The 13,081-nt window shown below is 31.8% G+C and overlaps 1 protein-coding gene across 1 annotated transcript in view; it reads right to left on the reverse strand.

Annotated features, from left to right (window-relative positions):
• Positions 1-234: 234 nt before the first annotated feature.
• LOC115878021 (protein tilB homolog) overlaps positions 235-13,081 on the reverse strand; it is an 88,982-nt gene continuing 76,135 nt past the window's right edge. Inside the window, exon 6 of the mRNA XM_030894377.1 lies at positions 235-363. Coding sequence (XP_030750237.1) covers positions 235-363 — 129 coding nt within the window. The remainder of the gene's footprint in view (positions 364-13,081) is intronic.

Raw genomic sequence — 13,081 nt, forward strand, 5'->3', positions numbered from 1 at the left:
ACCTATGTATACCTACAGGGTGGCACACTACATAGGTACGGCGGTAAACGTGAACGCGTTGGTGTGTACTAGAATTATCGCTCATGTTATCGCTGCCCTGATCGTGATCGCGGCCATAATCGCACTAGTGTGCGTGTAGCTTAAATGTGATTAAATTAAATTGATTTTTTTATAATTGCTTTAAGAAACCTTGGAAAACTTTACGTAACCTTCTTTAAGATTTTTTTAATGTTCTTATAAAGATTGCGAAAAATAATGACTATTAAATAACCTTACCGGCTGTGGGGGTGAATATTCTCTACTTTCTTCTGATATCTCCTCCCTTGGATATGGATCTTCACTTTCTTCTATTTCATATTCAGTCTTGTTGGTGAATGAAAAATTATTATGTTAATATGTAAATAAGTTAATAAGCTAAGATGACAAAAATGATTAAACACCGATTAGTAATCAGTTCAAACTAAAATCTATTTCGCATATAATTATTTTCTTGGACAGAACAAATAAAGTGGTAAAATCAGTTAATTAATATGCTTTAAAAATTCAAAATACATTTAAAATCCCAATTTTGTAAAATGTGTAGAGTTCTCATTAAGTTTTCCCAATATGCAGGGTGGCGCGGCGCCTCTCATATGACGCGAGGGCTCCAAGTAGAACGGTAGTTTATATCAAAATAAAATTTTGGGAGCATATATGTAGTTTAATTGAAAGCACTTTATAAAAATATATAGAGTTCTACAGTGTGCCCCCACCCCAAAAAAAAATTGCAATATTGTTTTTTTTTGTAATGGAAGACCATATATATTAATTGATTTTCGGATTCTAGGAAGCAAATAAAGGTGAGTTTCATTAAAGAAGCATATGTCTAAAATGTAAGGTTTTTGACATATGTATTTCAAATTTTGTGAAAAAGAGGAATAAACTTTTAATTTCAATAACAGCTACCTATATTGTAATTTACCCTGTATGGCCTGATATTTAATTAAAATAACCATTGTATGATAAACCAAATTAAAATTTGACCCGAAAAGTTATACAGGGTGAGACAAATTAATATTGAACATTGGTTACTTTTAAAAAAAGTTACTACGGTATTTTAAATGGAACACCCAGTATATTATTCCGATATTCAATGGAGAATTTTATATCTTCAAAATATTCTTAAGGTTGCCTACCCCTTAGAAAAAGATCTTCCTAGATAATTTCATTTATATGATTTTGCGTCAGCAGGTCTTCATTGTTTGATAAATTCTAGGTGGCTGTGATATATCTTTTGTTAATTTAACAAAAATTAAAGGTTGTAGAGTAAAAAATTAACGATACTAAAAAAATACACTTTTAAAACATATTTTAATTATTACAGAGTTAAAATTAGATATAAACGTATAATTATCTGATAAAAATTAGTTTTACTTACTAGTTGTTAAAGTTGAACTAATTTGACAGGTACGTTGAAGTAACGTGATGCATATCACAAATTAACACAGATTTGTCAGTAAGACAGAGAAACATAATTAAAACAAAGGTGCATTCGGTTCATCATTCGCATGCGTTGATGAATCGCTATAAAAAAAACTGTGCCACAGATTTCAATTGCGGATACATTTTTTACAAAAGGCAACAATGCATTCGAGAAAAAAAAAGAAGTCTGACAACGCCATAGCCCTACTAAAGGTCCGAGGTCACGGCGGCGTTTATCAGCAAATTGAAATAAGTGTCATATCTGTATAATACTTAATCTGTGTCACAGCCATCTAGATTTTATCAAATAATAAAGATCTACCGATACTAAATCATATAAATTAAAATATCTCGGAAAATCTTTGTTCGAGGGGTAAGCAACCTTAAAGTATTTTGAAGAGACATGCATTCTCCACTAGCTTACTTCGGGTTTCTCTCATTACCGATTCTGAACCGTCCTAGAACTGTGATGCGTATGCGCAGAAGGAAATATGAAGACATTATTTCATTTGTGCATGCGCTGCAGAGTTCTAGGACGGTTCAGAATCGGTAATAACAAGAACCCGAACAAAGCTACTGAATATCGGAATAATATACTGGATGTTCAATTTAAAATAAAAGAGTAACTTGGTTTTAAAGGTGACCAATGTCCAATATTAATTTTGTCTCACCCTGTATAACTTTTTGGGTCGAGTTTTAATTTGATTTAAAGTATAGTGTTTCCGAAGTCAATTGAAAGTACTGATACTCCTAATTACGAATGATAAATGCCATTATTAAAGAACGACAAATGCCATTGTCGTTCTCCTTCGAGCCTCCGCATCGTATAAGAAGTGCTACCCTGAAGATTAGTCAATTATTTTCCCACACAGGGTCCCACAACAGTGCGTCGGGCATCTGTAGCTATAATAAAAAACTTAGGAATGTTGTTTAAGTGCAAACCTAAAGTATGTACTTGGATGTATTTCTGGAAAATATTTTAACTTCTACAGGGTGACTCAAAAAAGTGTCAATGGAGCGGGAAGGTTTTTTCTTAATGGAACCCTTTATATTATTGCATTTTTGGCTTCCTTTCTGATCAGTTTACATACAAGATATTTTAAATTTGTTTTGATAGTTTCACAGATATTAATAAACAAATAAAAAAATATATTTTCAGCCTTGCTTAAAAGAATTATTAAAAATACAAGAAATACCCTGGGATCAAAACTAGACTAGTTATTTAGTTCTACCTAGTCTAGAGTCTACCGGGTGCATATTTGTATTATAGCAGACTGCCTAACAAAACAGTGCGCTATGAAGATCGGGTCTTCCCGAAGTGCAATTCATATGTAAAAGATGTTTTAGAACTAAAATGTCTAACGTATCTTCTTCATATGCAACGTTTATTTAACTTGTATTTTATAAAAAAATAGTTATTTATCTATGGTACTCATCTATTAACACTATGTCCTACATTTCTAACCACAAATTATAAACGGTTGGTGATCGTAGTAAAGTTGCTAAAACGTCTTATTTATCCACAACGTTTAGATGCATCCTTTTAGGAAACGAGCAATAAATAAGAAAAAATCACTGTGATTATAGAATAAAAAAAATATTTTTATTAAAAAAATACAGATTACTCAATATTAATTACATACTCCATTCCTAACTACAAATTACAAACCTTTTGTGGTAGTAGAAAACATTAATTTATATAAAGGAAATACTGACAACGTTTAATTACAAATAAAAGCGAATATAGATCAATAGATAAGATCAAAATACTAAAACGTTTTTAGTATAGTTTCATGTTAATGCCATTTAGCTGTTATTTATCCATGTTCGTTCTTGATGCGACCTTATAAATAAAAATACAGGCATGTTAAATCCGGTGACCTAGCTGGTCATGGAAATATACCATCCCAGCCTATACATCTACTAAAGTAGATGGTACCCAAGAAGCCCGATACATTAATAGCAAAATAAGCCGCACAACTCCACCAACTGAGCCATCATGCTGAAATGGAAACAAATGCCATTTCAGCATGATGGTTCCTATAATAAATATTGGCAATTCCTAGAAATTCCAATCTTAGAAATTGTGGATAGTTCATACCATTCAGATAGTTAAAAAACTTAATAATTCGCCCATAACTGCAATAAACTCCAATAATTCGCCCTCCTAGAATCTCAGCCCAAACATTTACCGACCAACGGTCTTAGTTCTGGATTACTTGCATCCAGTGTGGATTTGTTTTGGACCAGTGCATATTGTTAAGATCACATCTTAGTTGCTATATGAAAAGTGACTCGAACAATATAAACTTATTACAACCAGTAAGAAAACGCATACAAAAGGCAAAATACGAAGACAAGCGAAATCAAGGACGAACTTGGGTAAATAGCAACTAAATGACATTAACGTGAAACTAAAGCCTAGTTCTCGGGCATCCGACATTCGGGCGTTTCCTGTGAAAAACAATATGGTGGCAGGAACTAGATTATACGTATTTCGGACGTTTTAATGTGACAACTACCTGCCTAAAATTAACCAAGAAATTCGTAAAAATTATTTATATTCATGAAAATGTTACATAAAAACATTTGAAAGTTTGTGTTTTTTTTTGAAGCCACCACAAAGTTTGACCTTAATTGCTTCGCGAGGTAGTACGAAGAATATAGAGGCGTGATATAAAAGTTTTGTCGAAACTGATGGAAACGTTTCTCGAAACATTTCCCGAGGCAATACCAATATCAATAAAAAACAAACAAAATCACGGCTTGTCTATAACTTCTTCTATATATATATATATATATATATATATATATATATATATATATATATATATATATATATATATATATATATATATATATATATATATATATATATATATATATATATATATATATATATATATATATATATATATATATATATATATATATATATATATATATATATATATATATATATATATATATATATATATATATATATATATATATATATATATATATATTTTTTTTTTTTTTCCAGCTTTTTAAAAAATTATATAAAAAACATAATATTATATCCTGAAATAAACATTATGCTAGGTATTTACTATAGTTGGACTGTACTTACTATATTATAAATATATAAATATCTTAACCTTAAATCATACGGGATATTCACAATTCCATGCCTTATACCTTTCTAAAATATAAAATAATTTTTCTTTGCATTTTTTTAAAGGGAAGGCCCTATATATTGTTTTTTTTGTGTTAGATAGAGAACTAAAAAATCAACATTTTTTGTGATTAAAGTATTTTAAACATCCTCTACACTATGCCCGAAATGTTTCACGAAATATTTCTGAAAATATTTTGTGAAATATTTCGCGAAGCGAGTAAACGGGAGCCTAAAGCCCCAATTTGCAGCCAAGAACCAGGATTGCGGGCTTCGTCCAGAACAGCCGCGGAGGTAGCCAACAGCAACCCGCCGCAATACCATTAGCCGTGGACCAATATGAATAAGAAAGAAATAGTGAGGAAAATGTATAAAAAAGAAGAAAAAGATTAAACGGCTCAGCCCTCAACAACTCGTAATCGTATACACCAGTGTATTACCGTACTGATTACCGTACTTACCGTACTGATGAAGCCTGAAGGCAGTTACATCAGTGTACACTAGTGTAGGTGTGAGTGTGCGTGTCTGCACTGGTGTACACTGGTGTATACGGTTACGAGTTGTTGAGGGCTGAGCCGTTTAATCTTTTTCTTCTTTTTTATACATTTCCCTCACTATTTCTTTCTTTCTTGTTAATATAATATATATATATATATATATATATATATATATATATATATATATATATATATATATATATATATATATATATATATATATATATATATATATATATATATAATAATAATATAATCCGAATTTATGGTTCTAACTTGTTTTAACGCGTTTTCTCGAAGCGGTAATTCATTTATATCGTAATAATTTGACGGTCGGACGTGTTTTAACGTAGATATTCCTGGTTTATTAAGCAACGAAGCAAACATATTCCCCTTTCATTTGAAATAATAGGCGCAAAAGCTCGTCAACTCTTCCAGAATATTTATGGAAAAGATACATTTACTGCAAGTAGAGGCTGGCTTCTTAATTTAAAAAAAGACATGGATTAAGACATCTTAAAAGCGGAGAGAAATTATCCAATGATGAATCTGCTGTACAGCCATTTATTGCTAAACTAAGGCAAGTTATAAAAAATTACGATCTCGCTCCTCGGCAAATTTATAATGCTGACGAGTCAGGACTCTTTTGGAAGTTATTACCTGATAAAACCTTAGTTCACAGTAACAAAGTAACGGCGCCCGGCAGAAAATCAAGCAAGGAGCAAATTACGTTTTTAGCTTGCACAAATGGTGATGGTACCCAAAAAATTCCAACTTATTATCATCGGAAAAGCAAAAAATCCAAGAGTATTAAAAAACAAAGCTTTACCTGTCGAATATGTCTCTAGTGGTAACGCATGGATGACGTCTGCAATTTTTAAGTATTGGTTTCGTAATTCATTCTGCAAACAAGTAAAATCATTTTTGAAAAGCCAACGAAAAAGCCTTACTGTTAATTGGTAATGCGCCCAGTCACTGCTCTGAGGAGGAATTAATTAGTGAAGATGGGATAATTTTAACTTTGTTTCTACCCCCAAACTGCACAGCTTTGATGCAACCGATGAATCAAAATGCGATCAGATTAACAAAGCTAAACTACTGAAAAGGAATTTTATCCCATATCCTTTCGCAACGTGAAGACGGGGATGATATTAGTAAATGCATTAAGCAAATTAATCTTATGGATGCAGTTTGTTTACTCCATAATTCATGGCAAAAAATTACAACGACCTCTTTAGAAAAGTGTTGGCACAAACTTTTATCAGACAATTTACCAGATTGCAAAAGAAATTGCAGCAAGTAAAACATGGCTACCAAGACATTTTAAACATGTTGACGCAAATTGATTCATACAAATGCTGAAATGAATCAATGGGTTGAAAACTCTGAAAATATCATAGAGGATGATGATCTCGAACATGAAGTTATAGACGCCGCCGCGCCGACGAGACCAGCGATGAAGAAATCTATATCCAGTCCAAAAAAATCAAGCACGTTGATGCAATAACATATTTTACACTGGGATTGCAGTGGGCTGAAGAGAATGATCTTAGTATTAACGATATTCTTGTCTTAAAAAATATACAAGAGGAAGCTTTATTTAAACATTCTTCAGCTAATGCACTTAAAAAACAAAGTAAAATCTCTGATTATTTTAAATAATGTAGTATGTATTATATACTTTGGTATCTATAGGATGTACCTTCTTATTCACAATGAGTTTTGTTATAGAATATACTTATTCTTACTTAAATTATAGTTGTTTAAGGTTTTGCTAATAAAAATGTTTTATTTTATTCGTTTTTTTAAATATATGTGTATAAAAATGCAAATCGCGATAATCCGGATTAACCTGCGCTTTAATTGATCCGGATTATCGAGTCTTTACTGTATTTGGAAAACAAATACTTGTAGCGATTTTTATCAAGAGACATTTTTTACGTAAAAAACGTCGTAAATGTATATTTTTTTACTCGGTAGTTTTATACCGGTACGGACGAAAAGTTATTACTCTTCAAATGTGTTAAAAAATATGTAGGTGGCGTCCTCTACTAATAGGAGTCATATTGACATCAAAATCAAATTTCTCATGTCAAAAAACTCCCAGACACCAATTTTCATCCAAATATTACCGTTACTGCAGAAATTATTTGGAAAAAATCTAAATAAAAATGAAACTTCTACACCCTGTATATCCGAAACTAAGCATTTTAGGGCATACATTTATACGAACTTTTTTATTTATTTTGATCTGCAGAATATGCTGCTGAAGTTTCCGGAATACAGTTCGGACCACCCTGTATATATATTTTTTCGTTTATTTATTTATATCTCTGAAATTATCAAAACAAATGTAATAATATCTTGGGCAGTGGCGGATACAGAGGGGGGGCCAGGCTTCCCCTAATATATATAATTTAGGTTAAATATTAGGCTTTTGGGTTAAAAATGGCGCCCTAAAAAGCATATTCTACATTACTTTTTATTTGCCCCCCCCCCTAAAATAAATTCCTGTATCCACCCCTGATCTTAGGATAATATAAAATGATCAGAAAGGAAGCCAAAACTGCAGTAATATACATATTCCATTTAAAAAAATCATCCCGATCCATTCACACTTTTTTGAGCAACCCTATAGATGTTAAAATATTTTCCTGAAATAGACTGAAGAACCTCTTTGTACAATTTTTGGTATTGAGATATATGTATAGTGTGAAAAAAAATCAAAAACCGCCTTAATAATTAAAAATTTACACCCTAACCTAATACAGGGTGATTCACGGCCATGGTAGGATTATTACGTTTATGACGTTTATGAAGAACCGGCCATGGTATCGACTATTAGACGTTTATGAAGAAGCGGTAATACGATTTTTTTAAAATTCAGATTTTTGCATAAAGGCACGTAATGTTCTCATTTACACCTAGCGAACGGCAGCTCTTCGTCAGTAGAACAGTTATAGGTTCGTCAATATTTCACTAGAGAAAACTAAACTTACTAAATCTTAAATTGTTGGGCGCCTGGCATCATACACAAGAAAAGACAATTCTAGTTGGTAAAATAAATGACTATATTTAGTTAGGATAGCTCCTATTCGTAATTAACATTATTATGATATTTAAAAAAGTTAAGTCATGAAGAAATATATAGAGGGTGTCCCAGGCTGAGCGTGCATTAGAAGTTTCTAGAGAACCACAATATCTAGATCGGAGATTTTTTGCACATCATTGTTTTACAACGAGAGCTATCGATTAAAAATATTTTCAAAATGGCGGCACTTACGGAAATACCGGAAGTTGACAGCAACTTTCATATTTTAAATCGGTGCCCCCATTTTTTATTACATACTTAAATTATCTGTAAAATTTTATGAATATTGATGTTAAACACTCTATACCTAACATTAACCGTTTTTGAGAAAAAAAATATTTAAATTTTTTGGACGAAAAAAACTACCTGTCAAAAAAATTTGTATAGCCTAAAAGTCAAATTCAGTGATTACCACAGGCACTGTCACATAAAGAGAAAACATTGGCTATCTATTTCAAAAATTAAATTGTTCAAATGTCATTTAATAATGGCGGTAGCTGTCATGGAATTGAGCGATTAAAAAATTATCATAAATCATTTTTTTCAAATGGAAACCCACTTTTATTTCACTAATTAAAATGTTTTTCAATTCGTTACTTTTTAATTATACATGTTCATATATAGTACTATTCTTTTAAAAGTTCCTCAATATGGCCGACCTAGTTACGAAAATTGGTAATTTTTTTTTAATGAAAAATAAGTTGGCGTTAGCGAATTCAGAAATTGATTTACTCTTTGGTTAACAATTATATTTTTCAGGATTGTCAAGTTGACGTTAAAGTTAGGTTATTAGGTGGTTATCATAAATAAAAACATAGATTATTGAAATTATTTAATAAGAATAAAAGGTATTTTACCGCAGATCCGAAGAGATTTAACTTAAAGGTATTTTATAAACTTTCTCAGTGAGAATATTAACTCCCCTATTTCTTATATTTCAGTTAAGGGGACGTAAGAACTATAGGAAGTAAATTTTTGTTTTCATGTTTTGACGATATCTGAGAGTTCCTAGAACTATCAAGATTATTGAATAATTATAGTTGTTTAATAAGTGAAATTAATAGAAGACTTGGAAATAGGATGATGCTTTTCATGTTGTAGTTGATAAATCACCCCATTTCTCTTAATTTTTTTTTTCAGTACAGTTAATCACAAATTAAATTGATGTGTGCAAAAACAGCTATATATTTTCAAACATCTTATTTAAATAGTTCTTTTATATACTATTAAACTGTATCAACTACAAAGTATTTAGCAAAAAATTATAAGGTAATAAATTTTGTATATATAATTTATGAAAATTTATAATATATAAAGATTAGAACACAATCCTCTGAAGGAAAAAGAAATACTCAAAAACTCATTAAATATACTTTATTAAAAATAACAACATACCAAAACATCCATGCAAACTGTAATAATCAGAACATTATCCACATTATACCTTTATTAAATTTGTGTCCACACTCCTGCCAGGAAATCCAGAAATGTTTGTTTAAATATTAACTTATTTTAAATTGCCAGAAACACATCAGAATATATCACAACCACAACTATAGGTTAATCTGTACTAAATTTTATACCGAGTAAGTGATGCGTTAACTAACAAGTATAGGATAAAAAACAATTATTAATATAGAGTGTACTATACAATGTCCTGCTTATTTATGAAATGACTTTCCCTTCAAATGTGAGGAATACCAGTAAAATAAAACATAATTTTTGGTTTAGTTTGGTGTTTGATATTCTAACTACATCTATTACAAACCTTAAGTGCTTTTAGTGAGTAATTGTATTTTTTATTATTCCTTGTGTATCCTGTAAAGTAAAAAAATATTTCAAGAAATATAAAAACAATGCAATAGATATCAAACAGATTCATAAAAACTACTTACAATTATTGTACATAATTATATATTTCAAGTGTTATTTGATGTTTGGTCCCATTACCAACATTACCTTATTTAGGTCTTCTCTACCAACTCAACTTTTAAACCTGTTTTAAACCTTCTTTATATTTTAAAACTGATTTACAACAATCTGTAATGCCCGCGCTGTTTCCTGAAATATAAGTTTTAATCTATTTATTATCATATAGTAGATATTACAAACCTGAAAATTACTGATACGAGGAAACTTCTCAAAATAATTATAATAATACCTTTTACAAACATCTGGACTAATTTATTTTCACGAATTTATGAACGAGCCAATGTTTTCTAATACGTTTTTAAGCGATTTACACATTTTGAATATCTTCCAGCCTATTCGTCAACTCTTGATCGGTGAAAAGATTATTTATAACTATATAATTAGTACTGCAGGTTGCAGGTTAAATAAAAGAACAAAATCAAGTAGAATTTGTGAATAAAAACTAAAAAAATAATGAAAATATTTAGAAAAAGGAACCGTAAACGTCAATGTCAGCCAAGTGTCAGAGTTCAATTGGATTTACCACAGATTATCAATTTGAACGATTTGAAGTACAGTCGATTCCAGTTTAGAGATTTTCGTTTTTTAAGCCTCCCATACTGAAGTCCTCCATATTGGGAAGTTTTAAATGGATACAAGTATACCTAAAATAAATCGTGTTTAAGTTATTTAAGATTTAATTTGAAAACGTATATTTTTCTTGATTTTTTCCAGCTTCCTTTGACATTAAGTGTCAAACGGTCAGACAATTTATTTCCATTTGTCAGAAAACGAATTATTTAAATTTCTTATATTATAAATACTGCCTGCCCCCCTTAAGAGTTTAAAAAGTGTATTTATAAAAATATATCTCGTATTTTTCGCTCTTTAGTGATATTATTAATAATATTCCGTATGATCGAACGAAAAACAGCGCAAAGTTGGCTCAGAAATGATGCTGCTTTTTGAATAAAGCGTCACAATATGACATGACCAGATCTATTGTTTTACATCACTTGACGTTTAAAGTCATAGGCTACTGGTTAAAGTCAAGAAAAATATACGCTTTAAAACTAAATCTCAAATAACTTAAAAAAGAATTATTTTAGGTTTAGGAACATGTATAGTCAAAAAGTAACAAATTGAAAAGCCTTTTCATTAGTGAAATAAAAAAAGTGGGTTTCTATTTGAAAAAAAAAATGATTTATGATAATTTTTTAATCGCTCAATTCTATGATAGCTGCGGCCATTATTATATGACATTCGAACAATTTAATTTTTGAAATAGATAGCCACATGTTTTCTCTTGGTACTGTGGTAATCACTCAATTTGACGTTTACGGTATACATATATTTATGACAGGCAGTTTTTTCGTTCAAAAATTTTAAATATTTTTTTTTCTCAAAAACGGCCAATGTTAGATATAGAGTGTTTAATATCAAAATTTATAAAATTTTACAGAGAATTTAATTATGTAATAAAAAATGGGGGCATCCATTTAAAATAAGGAAGCTTCTGTCAAGTTCCGGTATTTTCGGAAGTGCCGCCATATTGAAAATATTTTTAATCTATAGATCTCGTTATGAAATTATGATGTGCAAAAAATCTCCGAGCTAGATGTTGTAGTTCTCGAGAAACTTCTAATGCACGCTCAGCCTGGGACACCCTGTATACATAAAAGAAATATGTAAAGATAATGAATGTTAAAAGTCAAAAATATATGATATTACTGTTACGTTTTTCGTCGGTTCCGTGTGGATAGAAAGTCACAATTTATTTAAACACTATTTATTTAACACTAATTAACAAAAATAATAACGATAAAAGACTTATAGAACTATTTACAAACGATTTATAACTAAGAATTTATTTTGAATTTTAGCGCGTCAACTGTATATTTATAACTGCCCTCTCTAGGCCACTGCCGCCGGTTTTTATACCGACAGGTAAAAGAAATCTAGAATAGTCCAAAGATCGTTAGGCGCATAGAGAAGGTTTTCGAAGGTTCTCGTATGTACGAGTCCATTCTAGTGGGTCTCGATTCTTCTCGGACGAATGAATCATTGCGGTGTCTGTGCGATGTTAAGGTCATCCGAGGGCGGGCCATATTGTGTGAGGTTAGGTCGAGTCCACACCGGCTCGCAACACCTCCCCTTCTTAGGCACATGCTCGTCCCGAGATGTATACGGTGAATGAAGGTATTTGCAAAGCTGGCCCCTGGTACATTGCGAAGTCTGGTAGAAATAGCAGTCTACAGTTTTCTCTCCCGATCTCAGCTTTGGGTTGTAGCAGCAAACGAGGATCTCGATTCCCGTAAATCTGAACAAGACTTCAATCATGTTCCGGATTGTACGCCAACTCAAACCATCGAGTCCACACGCCAGCTTCGGAATGGCTAATCGTGCAATGTTGTTGTTTAGCAGGGCTTCTCTCAGTTCAATCAGGGTCTTCCATAGATTGAGATAAGTCGGCTTACTCGGGGACCATTCCTTGGTAACCAGGTAGAAGATGTGCCTTGCTTGACCATGTGCATTGTCGGTTAGCCTCAAGACGCTTCCAACCTCTGGATCCTGTCGGCGTAGTTCTCCGACACGCCCAAACTTCTCATTGAACGTCGCAGCGATTCCTCTGGACATCCGCAAATCTCGAGCCACACAATGAGCGAGCGAATAATCAGGAGGCACGGAAAAAAAGGTCTCGTTGATCTTCTTTGGTTACACCATAGCGAGCCTTCTCACTGCTGTTGTATCGGGCCATGAAATCGTCAAAGGACATCTCCGAATCAGGGGGATCAAAGCTGCAGGTTCTCACGGTCCCAGCACGATCTTCTATTTCGCCTTGGTAGGGGCTCAAACGGTTGAAATGGACTACCCTCGGTTTTCCTTTTTTTTGGCAATTTTCTGATACGGTATACGACGTCATTAATTCTATCCATGACTTCGTATGGCCCTTCCCACGAGGAT

This window comes from Sitophilus oryzae, unplaced genomic scaffold (assembly GCF_002938485.1).
Source record: "Sitophilus oryzae breed Bouriz unplaced genomic scaffold, Soryzae_2.0 scaffold_149_pilon_pilon, whole genome shotgun sequence".
NCBI classification, from domain to species: domain Eukaryota; kingdom Metazoa; phylum Arthropoda; class Insecta; order Coleoptera; family Curculionidae; genus Sitophilus; species Sitophilus oryzae.